Source organism: Lepus europaeus, chromosome 18 (assembly GCF_033115175.1).
Source record: "Lepus europaeus isolate LE1 chromosome 18, mLepTim1.pri, whole genome shotgun sequence".
In the NCBI taxonomy this organism is placed as follows: Eukaryota; Metazoa; Chordata; class Mammalia; order Lagomorpha; family Leporidae; genus Lepus; species Lepus europaeus.
In genome coordinates this window covers 885,973-904,905 of record NC_084844.1, presented here as the reverse complement: position 1 = coordinate 904,905, position 18,933 = coordinate 885,973, and the positions used below count along the sequence as shown (strand labels likewise).

At 68.8% G+C, this 18,933-nt stretch overlaps 2 protein-coding genes across 8 annotated transcripts; one reads left to right on the top strand and one right to left on the bottom strand.

Annotated features, from left to right (window-relative positions):
- The first annotated feature begins 68 nt into the window (after positions 1–68).
- Positions 69–3,466, top strand: GPS1 (G protein pathway suppressor 1). 6 transcript variants are annotated; one of them, XM_062215980.1, is made up of 14 exons: positions 72–137; positions 384–468; positions 734–826; positions 930–1,111; positions 1,213–1,513; positions 1,602–1,679; positions 1,776–1,836; positions 2,047–2,132; positions 2,243–2,337; positions 2,425–2,530; positions 2,614–2,694; positions 2,763–2,900; positions 2,975–3,109; positions 3,182–3,466. In XM_062215980.1, exons 3-14 carry the CDS (start codon positions 749–751, stop codon positions 3,254–3,256), a joined length of 1,416 nt encoding a protein of 471 aa, XP_062071964.1. In that variant the 5' UTR covers positions 72–137; positions 384–468; positions 734–748; the 3' UTR covers positions 3,257–3,466. The 6 variants fall into 6 exon arrangements, with proteins under 6 accessions (XP_062071963.1, XP_062071962.1, XP_062071961.1 ...); XM_062215976.1 differs by having other exon boundaries at positions 80–137; positions 265–468; positions 1,779–1,836; XM_062215975.1 differs by having other exon boundaries at positions 80–137; positions 265–468.
- A 161-nt stretch (positions 3,467–3,627) lies between these two features.
- DUS1L (dihydrouridine synthase 1 like) lies at positions 3,628–9,286 on the bottom strand. Of its 2 annotated transcripts, none has more exons than XM_062215981.1 (14): positions 9,200–9,286; positions 8,152–8,452; positions 7,860–7,968; positions 7,568–7,618; positions 7,086–7,198; positions 6,077–6,159; positions 5,864–5,967; positions 5,619–5,763; positions 5,427–5,523; positions 5,269–5,357; positions 4,843–4,997; positions 4,372–4,409; positions 4,114–4,189; positions 3,628–4,017 (listed from the first exon to the last, which is right to left on the bottom strand). In XM_062215981.1, the coding sequence occupies exons 2-14, from the start codon at positions 8,386–8,388 to the stop codon at positions 3,878–3,880; spliced, it is 1,437 nt and encodes a 478-aa protein (XP_062071965.1). In that variant the 5' UTR covers positions 8,389–8,452; positions 9,200–9,286; the 3' UTR covers positions 3,628–3,877. The 2 variants fall into 2 exon arrangements, with proteins under 2 accessions (XP_062071965.1, XP_062071966.1); XM_062215982.1 differs by having other exon boundaries at positions 8,152–8,398; positions 9,200–9,256.
- Between the last annotated feature and the right edge of the window lie 9,647 nt (positions 9,287–18,933).

Below are 18,933 nucleotides of genomic sequence, written 5' to 3'. Positions count from 1 at the left end.
GCTCCTTTAAGGGGCGCGGCGGCCCCGCCCCCGCGCGCGCCCCGGAAGCGGACGCGCGCCGTGCCCCGGAAGTGGACGGCGCGCCGCGGCGGGGCGGGTGGAAGATGCCGCTGCCGGTCCAGGTGTTTAACCTGCAGGTAACGAGCCGCGGCCGCGCCGGGCCGCCGCCGCCGGGGCCTCCGCGGGCGGCGAGCGCGCGCGCCGCCGGGGCCGGGGTCGCGCGGGGCCCGGGCCGCCCGCCGCTAACGCTCTTTCTCCCCCCAGCAGCCAGCCAGCTCTGTGTCAGGGTCGGGGGGTGCGGAGGGTCAGGCCAGGATGAGGGATAGCTCGGCCCCCAGCTCGGCCTCCTCGTCAGTGACCGATCTGTGCTGCGCCCCTCGCAGCAGCAGGTCTGACCTCGTCCTGCCGGGCACGGCCGGGGACTTCAGCCTGAGCGCCAGCCTGTCGGCCTGTACGCTGCTCTACGAGGTACCTGCAGGAGAGGGGCCCCGGCCGGAGACCCCGGCCCGCGGCCCGGCGCGCTCAGGGCCCCCCGGGCCTCCCCCGCCCCCGGTGCCTGCCGCGGCGGCCCGTGCGGGGCAGGGGGCTCTGCTCCGAGCCTCTGCTGTGAGCGGGCAGCGGCTGGGAGGGCGCGCTCGGGGCCCCGCGCCCCGTGCTGCCTCGGAAGACGCGGGGCGGGCGGCGCGGGGCCCCCGGGGCCGCAGGTGCCAAGGTGCCCGGCCCCGCGTTGCAGGGGGCGGTGGAGCCCATGCAGATCGACGTGGACCCGCAGGAGGACCCGCAGAACGCACCCGACGTCAACTACGTGGTGGAGAACCCCACCCTGGTACGCGGCCCCCCCCCCCCCCCCCCGGGCCTGCCCGCGCCGGCGCCCCAGGGCTCTGGCGGTGGCCGCCTCACGCCCCTCGCCCCCCGCCCGCCCCACGCAGGACCTGGAGCAGTATGCGGCCAGCTACAGCGGCCTGATGCGCATCGAGCGGCTGCAGTTCATTGCGGACCACTGCCCCCCGCTGCGGGTGGAGGCCCTCAAGATGGCCCTGTCCTTTGTGCAGAGGACCTTCAACGTGGACATGTACGAGGAGATCCACCGGAAGCTCTCGGAGGCCACCAGGTGCGCCGGGGGGCCCCCACGCCCCTCCCCCACCCGCCCCGTCCTGCCGCGGGGGAACGGGGTCTGAGCCGGCGACCTCCTCCCCCTCCCCCCGCCCTCAGGGAGCTGCAGAACGCGCCCGACGCCGTCGCCGAGTGCGGCGTGGAGCCCCCGGCGCTGGACACGGCCTGGGTGGAGGCCACGCGGAAGAAGGCCCTGCTGAAGCTGGAGAAGCTGGACACGGACCTGAAGAACTACAAGGGCAACTCCATCAAGGAGAGCATCCGGCGCGGCCACGACGACCTGGGCGACCACTACCTGGACTGCGGCGACCTCAGCAACGCGCTCAAGTGCTACTCGCGGGCGCGCGACTACTGCACCAGCGCCAAGCACGTCATCAACATGTGTCTCAACGTCATCAAGGTAGCCCCGGGCTGGGCAGCGCTGGCCGGGCCGCGGGCCGGGCCGCGGGCCGGGCCCCGGCTCGCTGTGACCCGCCCCTCGCCCACAGGTCAGCGTCTACCTGCAGAACTGGTCTCACGTGCTGAGCTATGTCAGCAAGGCTGAGTCCACCCCGGAGATCGCCGAGGTACGGCCCCGGAGCCTCGGGCTGGGGCTGGGGGGGACGAGGGCAACAGGGAGGGTGGGGGCCGCTGGCCTCACGCCTGTGGCCTCCCCCCTGCAGCAGCGTGGGGAGCGTGACAGCCAGACGCAGGCCATCCTCACCAAGCTCAAGTGCGCCGCAGGTGAGGCCCCGCCACCAGCCCCACGCCCGTCCTGGGGAGGAGGGTGCAGCCGCCGACGGGCAGGGCCACCGGGCGCACCCGGCTCCCCGGTGCAGAGCCCAGTGTGCGGCCTGGGCGTCAGGCGGGTGGGCAGCGGCTGTCCGCACTAGCTGGACCTCCTCCCCCAAATGGTGGTGCAGCTCCCGCAGTCCGCCACGTCCCCTCCCGTAGGCCTGGCCGAGCTGGCCGCGCGCAAGTACAAGCAGGCGGCCAAGTGCTTCCTGCTGGCCTCCTTCGACCACTGCGACTTCCCCGAGGTGAGGGCTGTGTGGACTGGGCTGGCGGGAGGGTCGCCCGCGAACGGGGCTTGGACCTCAGCTTGGGTTCCACCGCTGGCCGGTCCTCCAGTGCCCCTCCCACCCCTCAGCTGCTGTCCCCCAGCAACGTGGCCATCTACGGCGGGCTGTGCGCTTTGGCCACCTTTGACCGGCAGGAGCTGCAGCGCAACGTCATCTCCAGCAGGTGGGCGGGGGCGGCGGGGTGGGGGCCGGGCAAGGGCCGGGCGGCGCTGGCCGGGCAGGGCAGGCCCTGAGCAACCTGCCTCTGTAGCTCCTTCAAGCTGTTCTTGGAGCTGGAGCCGCAGGTGCGAGACATCATCTTCAAGTTCTACGAGTCCAAGTACGCCTCGTGCCTCAAGATGCTGGATGAGATGAAGGTGGGGGCCGCGCCGGGCAGGGTGTGGCCGCGGAGGCCGGGAGCCCGCTCCCGGGAGGGCCCCTCACCAGCTCTCCCCTCCAGGACAACCTGCTCTTGGACATGTACCTGGCCCCCCACGTCAGGACCCTGTACACCCAGATCCGCAACCGCGCCCTCATCCAGGTGAGTGGGGGAGAGGCCGGGCTGGGTGAGCGGCCTGGGCTGCCGGGCTGACGCCCCGTGGCGCACAGTATTTCAGCCCCTACGTGTCGGCCGACATGCACAAGATGGCCACGGCCTTCAACACCACGGTGGCCGCCCTGGAGGACGAGCTGACGCAGCTCATCCTGGAGGGCCTCATCAGCGCGCGCATCGACTCGCACAGCAAGGTAGGCGGGGCGGCCGGGGCCGGGGTGGCCGGGGCCGCCCAGGGCCCGGGCCCCACTGAACCCGGCCCGTGCAGATCCTGTACGCCCGGGACGTGGACCAGCGCAGCACCACCTTCGAGAAGTCCCTGCTGATGGGCAAGGAGTTCCAGCGTCGCGCCAAAGCCATGATCCTGCGGGCGGCCGTGCTGCGCAACCAGATCCACGTGAAGGTAGAGGCGCGGGGCCTGGGGCTGGGCAGCCCCGCCCGGCCCCTGCTGAGCCCCTCCCTCTGTCCACTGCAGTCCCCTCCCAGGGAAGGGAGCCAGGGGGAGCTGACTCCGGCCAACAGCCAGACGCGGATGAGCACCAACATGTGAGGGCAGCCTGCACACTCCCTCGCCCTCCCCTGGACCGCGCCCTTCTGGGGGGCGGGGGGCGGCTCCGGCCACTGGATCCTGCCTCTCAGCCCCAGCCTGGGCTTCCGTAGGCCCCCCACAGCTCCCCTCCCCAGGAGCAGACCCCTCCCGCCCGCACCTCCCTTGGGCTGTTGAAGTCGTACGCCATTAAAGAAGCAGACGTTGACCTGGCCCTGGGCTCTCCTTCCTTGGGGGAGGCTCTGGCCACCCCTGTCCCCTGGCGCTCAGGGGGCTTCTGGGCGTTCCTGGTCTGAGGGGACACAGGGACGGGACTGAGCCCCTCGCCGAGAGCGGCTTCCTGCTCCGGGGCCTCCCCGGGTCTGGGTGTGGGCTGTCCACTCTGCACGCGTGGCTCTGAAATCGTTTATTGTTCACTGTGAAAACGCACGTCGTGAGGACAGGGCAGGTCCAGCCTGGGCTCCGTCCCTGGTGCGGCACTGCCAGGCCCCACGGGGCCAGGGGAGGCCGTCGGCCCGGCCCGCCCTCCCGTGCGCGGAGCGGGAGGTTCCCTGAGAGGCGTTTCCTTAGGAAAGCTGTGTCCAGGCTTCAGCGACAGTCCAGGGGCAGGGCTCCTGCTGGCCCTCAGGCCAGGGCGCTGCCCACCACTTCGGAGAGGCCACCTGGCGCTCCAGGCCCTGCCTGCTGGGGCTCCTGCAGCCCGGGCTGGGCCCCTTTCCAGGCCAGAGACTTCTCCAGTTTGGTCTTAAAAAGCAGTCCGTGACCTGGCACAGGGCGAGGGGGGAGAGGTCAGAAGCCGGGGGCCGCCGCCCGCCGGGGCCGCGGGGCCGCGGGGCCGCGGGCCGCGGCGGCGTCCTCACCTGGGCAGTCCGCCGTCTCTCTGAAGGCTCGCTTCTTGCAGCAGCTGCGGCACAGGTTGAACACGCACCTGTCGCCCTGGGCACAGGAAAGCAGGCGAGCCCGTGACCGACAGCCTCCCAGCCGGGGCAGCCAGGCGCCTCCCCCACCCTGCCGAGACTCCGGCCCCCCAGGGCTGGGCAGGGGCTGCCGTGAGGCCGTGTGGGACAAGCACAGGAACCTGTGCAGGGCCTGGGTGGCGTGCGCCAGGATGGACTCACCTTTGGGTTCCCACACTGGTCACACTTGGCGTATTTTGCTAGGAAAAGAACAAAGGCTGGTTGGCCGGGGGGCCCAAGGCAGCCCGTGCCTGGAGGCTCACGGAGAGCAGAAACTCCTCCCCTTGTGCCAGGGATGGGCAGGGGGGTGGGCATGGCCTGGGGACTCCACATCCTCCCCTCCCCTCCGGTGGCGCAGCCCTGAACCTCAAGGCGGCAGCTGGGGGCACAGGGGAGGGTGTCCGGCTCTGCCTGCTGTCTTGTGCCACCTTGCCATCAGAGGCGCCACTCTGGGAGCGCCCACCTGGTGGTCTGTGAGGCGTACCAGCGGCTTTGGGGTCTCCCTGGGGCTCTGTGCTCCAGGAGGTGGGGACAGCCCCAGGGCGACTTGAGCCCTGCAGTGACGCCCCCCACGCAGGGCCCAGGGTAAACCGAGGTCGCTTCTGCAGTGAGGGTGCCCCCCACCCCGCTCACGTTTCAGGGAGGGGTCAAAGGTCTTGCGGGGGTTCTTCAGCTGCTTCTTCTGCTTGTTCCTGGACAGGGCGGCCGCGCCGTCCGCACCGCCCTCCTCCTCCTCCAGGGCGCGCTTGCTGCGGGCACCGTGGCCCTCCTTGCTCCCATCCCGGGGCCTGAGGAGAGTGGCGTGGTGAGGTGGCCCCGCCCTAGGAGAGCTGGGTCTCACCTCCCGGAACCCAGAAGCTGGGGGCTGGGGTGGGGCGAGGATCCTATGGAGCCAGGTCCACTGAGGGCCAGACAGAGCCACGTGCACCCTTCGCAAGGCCGGCTGTGCACAGGCGATGCCCTGGCCTGGATAACCCAGGGGTGCGGCAGCTGCGGGCACAGGGCAGGCAGCCCCCCGACTGCCCGCTGCACCCTCGCCTGCCTGGCTCCGACACTTACCCTGGCCGGACGTAGGGCTGACAGATCCAGTGGAAGAAAGGCAGGTCCCCGGCCGGCTTCGCACCCTCCCCTTGCCTGGACATGTCCTCCTGCAGAGGCCAAGGCCCGGTCACTCCCGAGCCCCTCCGAGGCCGGGCCCCGCCCGCCCCGGCACCTGCCTGGCAGCGCAGCTTCAGCTCCTGGCTCACGGCAGCGATGCCCTCCAGAGTCTTCACTTTGGCGAGCTCCTCTCGGAGCGGCTGGTGCACCTGCAGCCTGAGGCAGCGCCCATCACGTGGCGCTGGGCCACGGCGCCCCCAGGGTGGTCTGCCCCGCCAGGCCTCCCAGCGTGGCTCCCCCGGGGCACTCACGTGTGGTGCCACAGCTTGAAGAGGTGGGCTCGGACGTAGGAGAGCGGGCAGGGGTGCTGCCGCACGATGTCCAGGTACTCCTCGGCCAGCTCCCACACTGCAGGGCTCCGGCCCTCGAACAGGGCGGGGTTGTGCAGGTTGCCCTCTGCCGGGAAGAGTCGGGGTGGGGGAGGAAGGGACGGCTCACGGGGCTGCGGGCGCACGGCCTGGGGCCCGGGCCGAGCGCGGCGGGGGAGCCGGCCCACCTGCACTCATGACGCCCTGGGCGCCGGTGTCCTGGATGCAGCGCTCCACGTCCTGCAAGCACCGGATGTTCCCGTTGGCAAACACAGGGATGCTCACGGCCTTGCTGCGGGCGGAGCAGGACCCTTCAGCCCCAGCACTGCCGGCCCCCGCCCGGCCCGCCCTGGTCATGGCGCCCCACGGGACTTAGGACTGCCCCCGCCTCCCCCACTCACCGCACAGCCCTGATGTGCTCCCAGGACGCCGCACCCGACAGGGGCCCCTTCTGCTCCTTGGTGCGTCCGTGCACTGCCAGCAGCTAGGGCAGACCCATACCCGGCTCAGCCCTGCTGTCCCCAGAGCCCCCAGACCAACTCCAGGGGCCTCTCCCTGGGGTCCGCAGCTCCCCACGCCTGGCTCTGTGCTCCTACCAGGGCCCTGGCGCCCAGTTAGGCGCCTGCAGGCTGCCGGCCCAGCCAGAGCGGGCCCAGCCTCCTTCCAGGGCCGGTCTCTCGGGGCGATGCTGCGGTGCAGCGGGTGAAGCTGGCGCTCCCAGTGCTGCATCCCCTGATCCCACGTGGGAGCGCCAGTCTGAGCCCCGCCGCTCCGCTTCCCCCCCCCCGGCTCTCTGCTAGTGCACCCGGGGAGGCAGGGAGGCCCAAGTGCGGGGTCCCCGGATAGAGCTCCTGGCTCTTGGCCTTGGCCTGGCCTGGCCCTGTCTGTTTTGGGGGAGTGAGCCACTGGATGGAAGATGTCGCTGTCACTCTGACTCTCGAATAAAAAAATAAATCAAAAACAAAAGAAAAAGAAAAAGAAAAAGGAGCCAGTCTTCCGGGCCAGGAAGTGGTGGGCGTGGAGTCCCCATGGCTCCAGGCCAACCCGACCGTGGTGTGGAGGGCGGTGCCTGACGGCCCCTCCAGACGAGAGTCAGGCCAGGCACGATGTGCGTGGGACACCGCCAGGGAACAGCCCTCGGAGGCCCTGGGGACAGGCGGTGACCCCGGGGACACCACTCCAAGGGCACAGTTTGTTTCAGAAGAGCCTGCTCGGTGGCAGGGCCAGGTCACGCAGGACCAGGCGGGGCCGCTGCCCCGGGAGCTGGCGGTGAGTGTGGGGTCTGAGTGGGCACAGGAAAGCTGAGCTGCTCCCCCACACAACGCCACCATCGGGGCTGTGGGGAGGGAACCCGAGCCTCGCCAGCCAGCCTGAGCGGGGCAGGACCTGACCCCGGCACCGGGCCCTCACCTGGCAGCCAGCCTTCTCCAGCATCTGGGCGTACCTCACGGTCTTGTCAACCTCCGGGAAGACGCGGATTTTGCACGTGACGGGGACAGAGAGCTTCTCGTGGGCCAGCAGAACTGGGGAGGAGACACGGCTCCTGCAGGGACTGCAGCCGCCCACCGCGGGCGCGGAGCGCCCTGGGGCCGGGCCCCTCCCAAGGATGGCAGCTGAGACCCCTGGCTCCGCCCCCAGGCACTGCCGCAGCCCTGCTCTCTGGTCCTGGGGGGCAGCTGGCTCTTCACAGCCACCCCCCATCAGAAGGGGACCCCAGGACATCCCCCCCTGAACCCCAGCCAGGCAGCCACTGCCTCCGATGCCCCCCCCCCCCCGCTGTCTCTGAGGCTTCTCCACCGGCCCACGCTGCAGCTCGCGGCTGACACCGGCCCACGCGGCAGCTCGGGCCCACACCGGCCCACGCGGGCCCACAAGGCAGCTCGCCCACTCACTCATCCTCTGGAGCAGGTCCCACTCCTCCTGCAGGAAGGCTCCGTAATGACCTGCAAAGCACGAACCCTACTAGCACTGGGGAGGGCCTGCGGCTGGGCCCCTGCGCGGAGCCGCTGCTGAGGGCAGGGGGACCCCCAGAGGCCCGAGCAGGGGCTTTTCACGCGCCCCACAGGCTCCGAGGGGCACGCACGCGGCCGCACGCCGGGGAACAAGGACCGCCCAGCGGCAGCCACGCCGCAGAGGGAGCAGGCACGGGGTCGGCGGCAGGGCCCAGGCCTGCCCAGCACCTGCCTCTCTTGGCTATCATCTGGGGGCAGCCCAGGTTCAGGTCGATGGCGTCACAGTAATCCTGAGCCAGGAGAGCCGCCTGGACAAACACTTCCGGGTCGTTGGCACAGAACTGCAGGAGACCCAGGAATGACCCATGAGCGAGGCCGCCCCGGAGGGGACCCACTGTGACCCTCTGGGCTGTGGTCGCACGCTGGCAACACGGACGTATGACAAAGCCAGAGGCACAGGGAGCCGCAGCCCCACGGCGCATGAGCTCACCCCCCAATCCGGTGTCCCAGCAGCCCCTGCCCACCTGCACGATGAGGGGCCGGTCCTCTGGGCACACCTCGCAGTACAGGTTCTCCCTCCGGTAGTTGGCATCCCGCACGAAGACCTGGGCGTGCAGCATGGGCGTGTAGCACAGGTGCGCCCCGTGGCGGCGGCTCAGCAGCCTCCAGGCCAGCTCACTCTGGTCCACCATCGGGGCCACCACGTGCCGCGCCCCGCCCAGGGTGCGGCTCCAGAACTCGAAGCCCTGCAGCTTGGGCATCGTCTCCACGCTGAGGGAGCAGAGGGCCTGGGCTCAGCCAAGGCCACTGCAGCGCCACCGTCTCCTGCCGGGATCACTTCGGTCACACGCCTGCCCAGGGCGGGCGCAGGCTGTAGGCCGGACCCCAGGCTGCCACCGTCCAGGGTGGACCCAGGGAGAGCCCAGACGCCTGCTGGGACAGCTCTGAAAAGCCAACGCCGTCGCCACGATGGCAACCAGTTGGCACCTGGGCCAGCAGGTGCCCCTAAAGCGAAGTCGCAGCTCGGGCGGGAGCAGTGTGGGCCACCCCGAGGTGGCGCCAGGCCCGGCCCCTCCGCTGGGTGCTCTAGGGCTCACCTTCAGGCCCAGCGCCCCTGCCCTCCCTCGGGCAGCGGCCAGCAGCGAACGACGCCGCACGCCCCCGGCCTCGCCGGCCACGGGGTGACGGGCGGAGAGGCTCGTCCCGTCCGCGCCTGCTAAGCAGGTTCACGGGGTCAACAACGGGCCAAGCGCCTCTCAGAGGCTTAAGATGCAGGCGCAGATGGCCCCGCGGCCACTGCCGGCGTTAGGGCCGGGGTCCGGGGTCCGGGGTCCGGGCCGGGGTCCGCGCCGGGGTCTGGGGCCGGGGTCTGAGCCGGGGTCTGGGCCGGAGTCTGGGCCGGGGATCCGGGCCGGGGGTCCGGGGCCGGGGGTCCAGGCCGGGGTCTGGGCCCGGGGTCTGGGCGCGGGCCCCGCGCGGTGTCCCCGCCCCCGCCCCTCCAGGCTCGCCGCGACCCCCGCCCAGGCGCCAGCCCCGCCCCGCCCCGCCGGCCGCCCGGGCCCCGAGCCTCACCTGGGCCGGCGCAGCCGGGGTCTGGGGCTCCCGCCCGGACGCCGCCGCCTCCCGCCGCCCGGCCGCCGCCGGGCCCAGGGCTCCGCGCGCCCGCCGGAAAGTGCGCCTCCGGGGCGGTCCGGGCGGCCGGCGGTGCGGCGGGAAAGGCGTCCCCCGGAAACTGCGCCCGGCGCCGAGGGGCCCGCGCCGAGGAGGGCCGGGGTCTTCGGCGCGCAGAGCTCGCTCGGTCTGCGTGACTGGGCGGAGGAGACCCTCCCGCGGGGCCCGAGGCCGGGCGGTGCGGCGGCCCCCACGCGGCGCCGTGGCTGCGAACACGGCTGGCGGGGAGGGGCCGCCGTGGGGGCGGGGCCGCCGTGGGGCCGGGGCGGGGCCGCCGCGGGGGCGGGGCCGGAGACGCCTTGGGGGCGGGGCCGGAGACGCCTTGGGGGCGGGGCCACCTTGGGGCAGGGCGGGGCCGCCGCGGGGGCGGGGCTGGAGACGCCGTGGGGGCAGGGCCGGAGACGCCTTGGGGGCGGGGCCGCCTTGGGGCGGGGCTGGAGACGCCGTGGGGGCGGGGCCGGAGACGCCTTGGGGGCGGGGCCGCCTTGGGGCGTGGCGGGGCCGCCGCGGGGGCGGGGCTGGAGACGCCTTGGGGGCGGGGCTGGAGACGCCTTGGGGGCGGGGCCGCCGTGGGGGCAGGGCCGGAGACGCCGTGGGGGCGGGGCTGGAGACGCCGTGGGGGCGGGGCCGCCTTGGGGCGGGGCCGCCGTGGGGCCGCCGCGGGTTTGCGTCCACCTGCGGCCCCGCAGCCCGGATGCGCAGACTCAGGCCCGGGGCGCCCCACTTCCCACGCGGCTCCCTGTCCCCGCGTGGGGGACCCGGAAGCCGCCCCTGGCTTCGGCCACGGGGAGTGAACCGGCGCGTGGGAGATGCCTCCCCTGCCCTCCCTCCGAATTCAGCGAAATGAATCTTTAAAAATAACAACCACGCAGAGGTCCCAGACCCCCAGATCCGAAGGCAGCGTTGACACCTCGGTGGATAGCAGGTGCAGCTGTGGAGGCCACCCCCCCCGCGGGTCCTCAGGGCGGGGCCACGGCGGGCGGGGGGGGGCGGGGGCGAACCACGGGGGGGGGCACGGTGGGCGGGGGGGGGGACCACGGCGGGGGGACGGGGGGGCCACTGCGGGGGGGCACGGTGTGCGGGAGGGGGGACCACGGCGGGCGGGGGGAACCACGGGGGGGGGACCACGGCGGGCGGGGGGAACCACGGGGGGGGGACCACGGCGGGCGGGGGGAACCACGGGGGGGGGGACCACGGCGGGCGGGGGGAACCACGGGGGCGGGACCACGGCGGGGGCGGGCATGGCGGGGGGGCACGGTGGGGGGCCCACGGCGGGCGGGGGGAACCACGGGGGGGAGCCACGGGGGGGCACGGGGGGGGGACCACGGCGGGGGGGGCACTGCTGGTCCCTTCCGGCTCCAGTTTTTGTTCTTTCAAGATTTGTTTTTTTTCTCTGAAAGGCAGAGTTGGGAGGGAGAGGTCGTCCAGCCGCTGGTTCACTCCCCAGGGCTGGGCCAGGAGCTTCTCCCGGGTCTCCCCGTGGGTGCAGGGGCCCAACCTCCGGCCCAGGGGCAGCAGCCGGGACTTGAACCGGCGCCCAGAGGGGAGGCCAGCGCTGGGGCTTCCATGGGTATGGGTGAGGCCTCTCGCTCCTCCCCCGTGTGGGATTCCCCCGGACCTTCCTGAGAGCGCCCCTGGGGGGGGGGGAAGGGGCGAGGCCCCCCTGGGTTCCTCAGCCCTGAGCCTGGGTGCCTCCCCCGCCCACCTGGGCAGGAGCGGCCAGCAGGCCTGCGCCCAAGGCTGGCTTCCTCATTCCACGGAGCCCCGGCCCTCGTTCTCCGTGGCCTCCGTACTCAAAGGCTTACAAAACCACACTAAAGAACCAAGAAACTAAGGTATTCCCAGGCAGACAGATTTGGGGAGTGTGGCTAGCAGGTCACGCTTAACACGGAAGGAAGTCTCGGAAACAGGAGGGGGGAGTGGGGACGTCGGGCGGCGTGTGCGGGAGCCCCTCTGGCTGGGGCTGTGCACAGAGGGGCCGCGACCTGCTGGACTCCGGTGTCTACGGCGTGTCCCTCGTACCTGGGGCCGACTGACCTGTGGCCGCCATCCCTCTCCTGGGAGACTTGTTCATGCTGCCAGATGCCCCTGCTGGCCGCGGCACAGCGGGGAAAGCCACTGCCGGCCACTCTGACGTCCCATGTGGGTGCCCCACTTCCCACCCAGCTCTCTGCTGTGGCCCGGGAAAGCAGTGGAGGACGGTGCAAGTCCTTGGGCCCCTGCACCCACGTGGGAGACCCGGAAGAAGCCAGGGAAAAGGAGAGGGAGAGAGAGGGAGAGGGGGGAGGGGGAGGAAGGGGGAAGGGGGGAGGGAGGGGAGAGGGGGGAGGGGAGGGAGAGGAAGGGGAGGGAGGGGGAGGGAGGGAGATGGAGAGGAAGGGGGAGGGAGGGGGAAGGAGGGAGGGAGAGGAAGGGGGAGGGAGGGAGAGGGAGAGGGAGGGAGAGGGAAGGAGGGAGAGGAAGGGGGACGGGGAGGGGGGAGGGGGAGGGGAAGGGAGGGAGGGGGAGGGAGACACATGTCGGGAACAGGTCCTGTTAAGCCTTTGCCGGGCGGGGGCGGAGCTGACACCTGTGGTTGGGCCATGTGGGCACCTGGCCTCCTGCAATGGCGGCCGGGCCGGGAGCGCAGGGTGGGCTGGGCGCAGATGGCGCCCCAGATAAGACCGCGCCCTTTCACTAACACGGGGCTCTGTGATGCGGGGTGCAGGAGTCCCAGCTGGCACCGTCACTGCCTGTCACACTGCCCCGCTGTTCCCGGACAAGGAGTCGGGCCCTTGCTGCTCAGCGCTCGGGTGGCCAGCTGCCCTGGACGGGTGCTGGTAAGAGGAGAGGGTGCTCCAAGGAGCCGGCCTCTCACCTCTCGGGAAAGAGCTCTCTTCACCCAAAGTGCTCTTCCACCTGACAAGCCAGCAAGGGGGGCTTTTAAAGAAGGGCAGGGGCCGGCGCGGTGGCCGAGCGGGTAAAGCCTCCCCCTGCACTGCCGCCATCCCGTATGGGCGCCGGTTCAAGTCCCGGCTGCTGCTCTTCTGATCCAGCTCCCTGCTATGGCCTGGGAAAGCAGTGGAGGATGGCCCAGGTCTTGGAGTCCCTGCACCCACGTGGGAGACCTGGAAGAAGCTCCTGGCTCCTGGCTTCAGATCAGCACAGCTCTGGCCATGGTGGCCATTTGGGGAGTGAACCAGTGGATGAAGACCTCTCTCTCCCTCCCTCTCTCTCTCTCTCTCGCTCGCTCGCTCTCCCCCCCCCCCCCCCGCCTGTCTATAACTGCCTTTCAAATAAATAAGTAAATCCTTTAAAAAAATTTAAGGAAAACCTGGCCGGCGCCGTGGCTTAACAGGCTAATCCTCCGCCTTGCGGCGCCGGCACACCGGGTTCTAGTCCCGGTTGGGGCACCGATCCTGTCCCAGTTGCCCCTCTTCCAGGCCAGCTCTCTGCTATGGCCCGGGAAGGCAGTGGAGGATGGCCCAGGTGCTTGGGCCCTGCACCTACATGGGAGACCAGGAGAAGCACCTGGCTCCTGGCTTCAGATCAGTGCGATGTGCCGGCCGCAGCGGCCATTGGAGGGTGAACCAACGGCAAAAAGGAAGACCTTTCTCTCTGTCTCTGTCTCTCACTCTCACTGTCCACTCTGCCTGTCAAAAAAAAAAAAAAAAAAAAAAGAGAAAAAGAAAAAAAATTTAAGGAAAACTAATTTTGCATATTCCATCCAAACAGACTGACGCTTCCTGCCCCCCCCCCCCCCCCGCCCTGGCCCAGGCGTGTTCTCGGCTCTAATTTTCTGGAAGTATCTTTATTGCGCTCTAGTTTTTGAAGACTATTTTTCCAGATAAAGAATTCAAGTTTGGCAGCTTTATGCCCCTTTATAAATCATTTCCCACTAAAGGATCGACGCTGTGTGGTTCCACAGGTACGGGTGTCGGGCGCAGACGGGGGGGCCACACCGCCCAGCCGGCCCGGTGCTCGCAGCCTGATGCGCCTGGTGTGGCCGGACCGCTGTGTCCTGGCCCAGACGCGCTGAGCCTGCCGCCTCTGGGCTGGTGCTTCCAGGGCACGGGGACGTGTCCAGACAGCAGTTCACCCAGCATCTCCTGCCCCCACCTCGCAGCCTCCCCCCAACTGCTCATGGCCGAGGCTGCTGGGGGGAGAGCTGGGGAGGCCTGGCTGTCCCCCCAGAGAGCCTCCAGGGCACTGCTTCAGGGCGAGGCCGCCGCCCCCTCTCTCCCCGGGCACTGGGGGGCTGTGGTCTCAGCTTGGCCGTCGTCCTCAGCCACCTCGGAGAGCTCTCAGCCGCTCAGGACATCACGTCTGCACCCCAGAGCGGGGAGGGACACACGTGGTGACCTGTGGCTCCCGGAGTGGAGCTTCCGCCAGGCTGAGCAGAAGGGGCGGGGCCCCGGCTCGCGCACCCCCCCAGCCTTCTCCCCTCCCAGGCGCCCTCACCAGAGGCCGTTTCCAGAGACTGCAAACAGAGAGAGAGGCTTCACCCGGCTCCTCACGGTCACGGTCATGGTCACGGTCACGGTCGGGGTGCGGCTCCTTGCTGGGTGCGTCTGTGCCTGCGTTGCTGTGGCGCAGGGTCCCCCAGGAGGCAGGCAAGCCCTTCAGTCTGCCACGGGCTCCTTTGTCATTGGCAGTGCCTTTTTTTTTTTTTTTTAAGATTTAATTATTTATTTGAAAGTTAGAGTTAACAGAGAGAGAGAGAGAGAGAGAGAGAGAGAGAGAGAGAATATCTTCCATCCGCTGGCTCACTCCCCAGTTGGCTGTAATGGCCGAAGCTGTGCCGATCCGAAGCCAGGAGCCTGGAGCTTCTTCCAGGTCTCCCACGTGGGTGCAGGGGCCCAAGCACTTGGGTCATCTTCCACTGCTTTCCCAGGCCACAGTAGAGAGCTGGATCAGAAGTGGAGCAGCTGGGACTTGAACTGGCACCCATATGGGATGCCGGTGCTGCAGGCCAGGGCATTAACCCACTGCGCCACAGTGCCAGCCCCCATTCTTATTTTTCTGAAAAAGATTTATTGATTTATTTATTTGAAAGACAGAACGAGAGAGAGAGGGAGAGAGAGAGGTCTCCCATCTGCGGTGTACTCCTCCGTGGGCTGGGCCAGGCCAAAGCCAGGAGCCAGGCGCTCTGTCCGGAGGCAGGGGCCAAGTACTGTTCCATCACCTGCTGCCTTCCCCGGAGAATTTTTAGCAGGGCGCTGGGTCTGAAGCAGAGTGGCCAGGATGGCTCTCACTGCCCGCGGCCCGCCAGCTCCCGGTGGGCGTTGGCTGGGGTGGTACTGCAGCAGGTGCCCAGGAAGGATGACTTCCAGGAAGGGGAGGCCCAGCGGCAGCGGAGGGCGAGTGTCCTTCCGTGGCCTGCCCAGCCGCGTGGGTGGGCGGGCGGGCGCTGAGCCCTGTTGGCCCTCAGCCCCGGGCCTGGCTCAGGACTCCTGTTGCCCCGGAGCCTCCTGGGCCCGCAGCCCCCGCCTGCTCCAGGTCACCCTGGCGCATTTGCCCCCTGCGGATTTTGTGCAGGTGCACACACAGTAGGCACCCCCTTCCGACCTGGCTCCTCTCACTCGGGGATTACTCTGAGGTCCAGCCGGGCCGCTGCGTGGGCCAGGCGCTCACTGGTGCTGCGGCTGCCTGGTGTCACGGGGGAGCACTCAGCCCGAGACTCTCCGTGGAACCCGCCTCCGATGCCCGCGAGTTCCTAGGAGCGGCGTGGCCGACTTACGTGCTTGGTGCTGGCCACGTGGGGGTGTGCCACGACCTCCCGACACTGCGTATTCCACCGACACCTGGCTCCACTCTGGTCCTCGTCGCTGCCGCGCCGTCTATCCGGTTCCTGACACAGCACTGCCGACGCTGCTGGGGACGCCCGCGGCGCCAGCTCTGCCGCTGACCGCGGCTTCCGCCAGTGCCACCTGGGAGGCGGCAGCTGGTGGCCCAAGTGCCTGGGTCCTGTGTCTCATGTGGGAGACCCACACGGAGTCCCCGCCCTGGCTGTCGAGGGCCCCGCGGAGTGAACCAGCGGGGGCGGGGGGCGTCCATCTGCCTCTCAGATAGAGATGACACAAGGAGTAAACACTGAGCGCCGCGACTTTTACTTCTGTTGAATTCTGAGGGTTCTCCGTGTATTCTGGATACAAATCCTTCCCTCCCTCTCTCCCTCTCTTTTTTTTTTTTTTTTTTTGACAGGCAGAGTGGACAGTGAGATAGAGAGACAGAGAGCAGAGAGAAAGGTCTTCCTTTTTGCCGCTGGTTCACCCTCCAATGGCCGCCGTGGCCGGTGTGCTGTGGCCAGTGCACTGCCCTGATCCGAAGCCGGGAGCCAGGTGCTTCCTCCTGGTCTCCCATGCGGGTGCAGGACCCAAGGACCTGGGCCATCCTCCACTGCACTCCTGGGCCACAGCAGAGAGCTGGCCTGGAAGAGGGGCAACCGGGACAGAATCCGGCGTCCTGACCAGGACTAGAACCTGGTGTGCTGGCACCGCAGGTGGAGGATTAGCCTATTGAGCCATGGCGCCGGCCCCTCTTTCTTTCTTAAAGATTTATTTATTTATTTGAAAGTCAGGGAGAAAGTTACACTCAGAGAGAAGGAGAGGCAGAGAGAGAGAGAGAGAGAGAGAGGTCTTCCATCCGCTGGTTCACTCCCCAGATGGCCACAAATGGCCGGAGCTGCGCTGATCCAAAGCCAGGAACCAGGAGCTTCTTCCAGGTCTCCCATATGGTGCAGGGCCCCAAGCACTTGGGCCATCCTCCACTGCTTTCCCAGACCACAGCAGAGAGTTGGATGGGAAGTGGAGCAGCCGGGACTTGAACCAGCACCCATATGGGATGCCGGCACTGCAGGTGGCGGCTTTACCTGCTACACCACAGCGCCGGCCCCTAACCATGTCTTTCTAATAGTAATGACCAAACTTTGATAAAAATCTAGTCTAGCAACTCGTGTGTTTGTGGCTTGGGCTGCTGGTGCCACAGTGAAGGGACCCGTGGCCCAGCGGTTCCCCTTCGTCGACCTCTGGGTGATGTGCCAGTCCTGGGGCCGCGTTCCTGAGCCGCTGGAAGAGTGGGTGGAGCCTTGTCTCTCGCCGCGCGGTGTGTGCGGCACTGTGCTCTGCCCTGACCTGGCGGGTCGTGAGGGTGCCCTAATCGGCAGCACCGGGGTCCCTTTGAGAAAGCAGTCCGGGTCGGCCAGCACGCTGTTCGTGTCCGACCGAGGCAGCCCCGTGGATGGGGCCACTCCGCCCGCGGCGGCCCAGGGGCGAGGGCGGGCGCGGAGGGTGGGATGGGCAGTGTCCCCAGGACTGGGTCCGGCTTGCATTCGGCTCCGCGGAGGGTGGGATGGGCAGTGTCCCCAGGACTGGGTCCGGCTTGCATTCGGCTCCGCGGAGGGTTTCTGACCACAAGGCCGTCCTCTCGCACAGGAGGCACACGTGCTGGCGAGAGCGTGAGCCAGCGTCAGGAACCCCTGCCGGGCCCGCGCAGTGCCTGGGCTGAGTGCGCACTGGCAGGCAGCGTGACGGCTCGGGCACCGGGCCCTGCCTCCCACGTGGGCGGCCCGCAGGGACGTCCAGGCTCCTGGCTTCAGCCCGGCCCAGCCTGGCCATTATGGCCACGTGGGAGTGCCCAGCACACGGAACATCTCCCTCTCTCTGCCTTTCAAAGAAAAACACAAATAAACGCCACAGCGAACCCCGATGCAGCTCCTGGGATTTTCAGTTCTGTGAGGAGACAGGGAGGTGACCCAGCAAAGCCCAAGTTCACGTCCCGGCTGGGGGTGCAGGACAGGGTGGGCGCCAGCAAACCAGGCCTCTGTGCACCGCGGCTCCGGGGTGGCGAGCCGGGGGGCCCAGGCAGATGGCTGCGGCAGGCTCCGTCTGGTTTACCAGGAACCCTAAGGTTCAGCAGCTTTTTAGCAGAGAACTATTATGGGATGGCAAGCTGCTGTGACCGGCGTGGGCCACTGGAGGAGGCTGCTGTGGCGTGGGGTGGGGGCCTTGCCTACTAAGGGATCTCCCAGCTCTCTATTAGTTGGTAAAGTTGCTCATAACAGTCCCTTACTTATTTCACATATTTGAGAGGGGCCAGGCTGTGGTCAGGACCAGGCGCCATCCAGGTCTCCCCGTGGGTGCAGGGCCCTCGCGCTTGGGCCGCCGCGGCGGGGAGCGGGCGGGAGCAGAGCGGTGCTCGCGTGGGGCCGCCGTCCCGGTCGGTCGTTTGTCTCTCCTGGTTGATCTCAGGAAAGTTGCGGCTTCGCCGGTGTCCTGGGGTCTGCGTCACTGGTGCTCACGCACTGAACCTCCCTTCCTCTGCCCTTTGGATTTCATTTGCTCTTTTTTCTTAAACTCTTTTGTTTGTTTGTTTTGAGGTTTATTTATTTGAAAGGGAAAGAGAGAGAGAGGGAGAGGGAGAGGGAGCGGGAGAGAGAGAAGTGGGCCAGGCCAAAGCCAGGAGCCAGGAGCTCCATCTGGGTCTCCCACGGGGTGCAGGGACCCACCGGGGCCACCCTCTGCTGCATTCGCAGGGAGCTGGGTCAGCAGGGGGCAGCCGGGACTTCGGCCGGTGCTGTGGCTATGTGACGCACAGGTGCTCGGGCCCCTGCCGCCCGTGCCGGGAACCTCAGTGGGTGCTGGGTCGGGTGCAGAGCAGGCACGGCTGCTGGTGCCACGAGCGGAGCTTGGCCTGCGGGCCTCTGCCACTGCTGACTTTGTGGTCAGAGGAAACCTACGTTGACTTTTTGCAAGCCTTTTCCCCCAGAAACCTTCTACTTAAGGTTTACGCACCGCACGCTTTTCGTAAATACGGCTTCAGGAACCCAGGGATTCGCAAGTTCACTGAGATGGCGACCCAGCAGGCGGCCGGCGCCCTCCGCGCCAGCGCCATGCTCCGCTGAGCCCTCACCCGCCGCCTGTGCCCGTCTTGGTGGTTATGGAGAGGGCCGGGAAGCTGCCGCTTCCGTGGCGACGTGTGCTGCTCCACTCGGAGCTCCCAGAGGAGTGGTGTCCTTTAGATGAGCTGGCCTGTGTGCACCCCGGAGCGGCCCTCTTCCTCCTGGCCACGTCGTGCACTGGACCTTGCGGTGACCCCGCCCTCACTGGGGCTGACCTGCTGTCAAGGGGTGGGGGCCTGGACCAGAGCAGCAGCTACCTGGCGTCGCTCCACGCTCCCACCAACCCCTCTGCCATGTCCACACTGGGGGACCACCTGGGCACCTGTGCATCTATCCACACTGGGGGCCCGCCTGGGCACCTGTGTGCATCTGTCCACCCTGGGGGGCCCGCCTGGGCACCTGTGTGCGTCTGTCCACACTGGGGGGCCCGCCTGGGCACCTGTGTGCGTCTGTCCACGCTCGGGGGCCCGCCTGGGCACGTGTGTGCATCTGTCCACCCTGGGGGGCCCGCCTGGGCACCTGTGTGCGTCTGTCCACACTGGGGGCCCGCCTGGGCACCTGTGTGCATCTGTCCACCCTGGGGAGCCCACCCGGGCACCTGTGTGCGTCTGTCCACACTGGGGGGCCCACCCGGGCACCTGTGTGCGTCTGTCCACACTGGGGGGCCCGCCTGGGCACCTGTGTGCGTCTGTCTACCCTGGGGAGCCCACCCGGGCACCTGTGTGCGTCTGTCCACACTGGGGGGCCCGCCTGGGCA

What these genes read in the sequence shown, in the direction of transcription:
- GPS1 (XM_062215975.1), top strand. Translation starts at nt 105, where the DNA reads ATGCCGCTGCCGGTCCAGGTGTTTAACCTGCAG. An exon ending in TCCAGGTGTTTAACCTGCAG is followed by an intron (nt 138 to 264) that starts GTAACGAGCCGC and finishes TTCTCCCCCCAG; the next exon opens with CAGCCAGCCAGCTCTGTGTC. An exon ending in AGATGCTGGATGAGATGAAG is followed by an intron (nt 2,531 to 2,613) that starts GTGGGGGCCGCG and finishes TCTCCCCTCCAG; the next exon opens with GACAACCTGCTCTTGGACAT.
- DUS1L (XM_062215981.1), bottom strand. Translation starts at nt 8,388, where the DNA reads ATGCCCAAGCTGCAGGGCTTCGAGTTCTGGAGCCGCACCCTGGGCGGG. An exon ending in GGACCTGCTCCAGAGGATGA is followed by an intron (nt 7,199 to 7,567) that starts GTGAGTGGGCGA and finishes TCTCCTCCCCAG; the next exon opens with TTCTGCTGGCCCACGAGAAG. An exon ending in AGCTGAAGCTGCGCTGCCAG is followed by an intron (nt 5,358 to 5,426) that starts GCAGGTGCCGGG and finishes TGGCCTCTGCAG; the next exon opens with GAGGACATGTCCAGGCAAGG.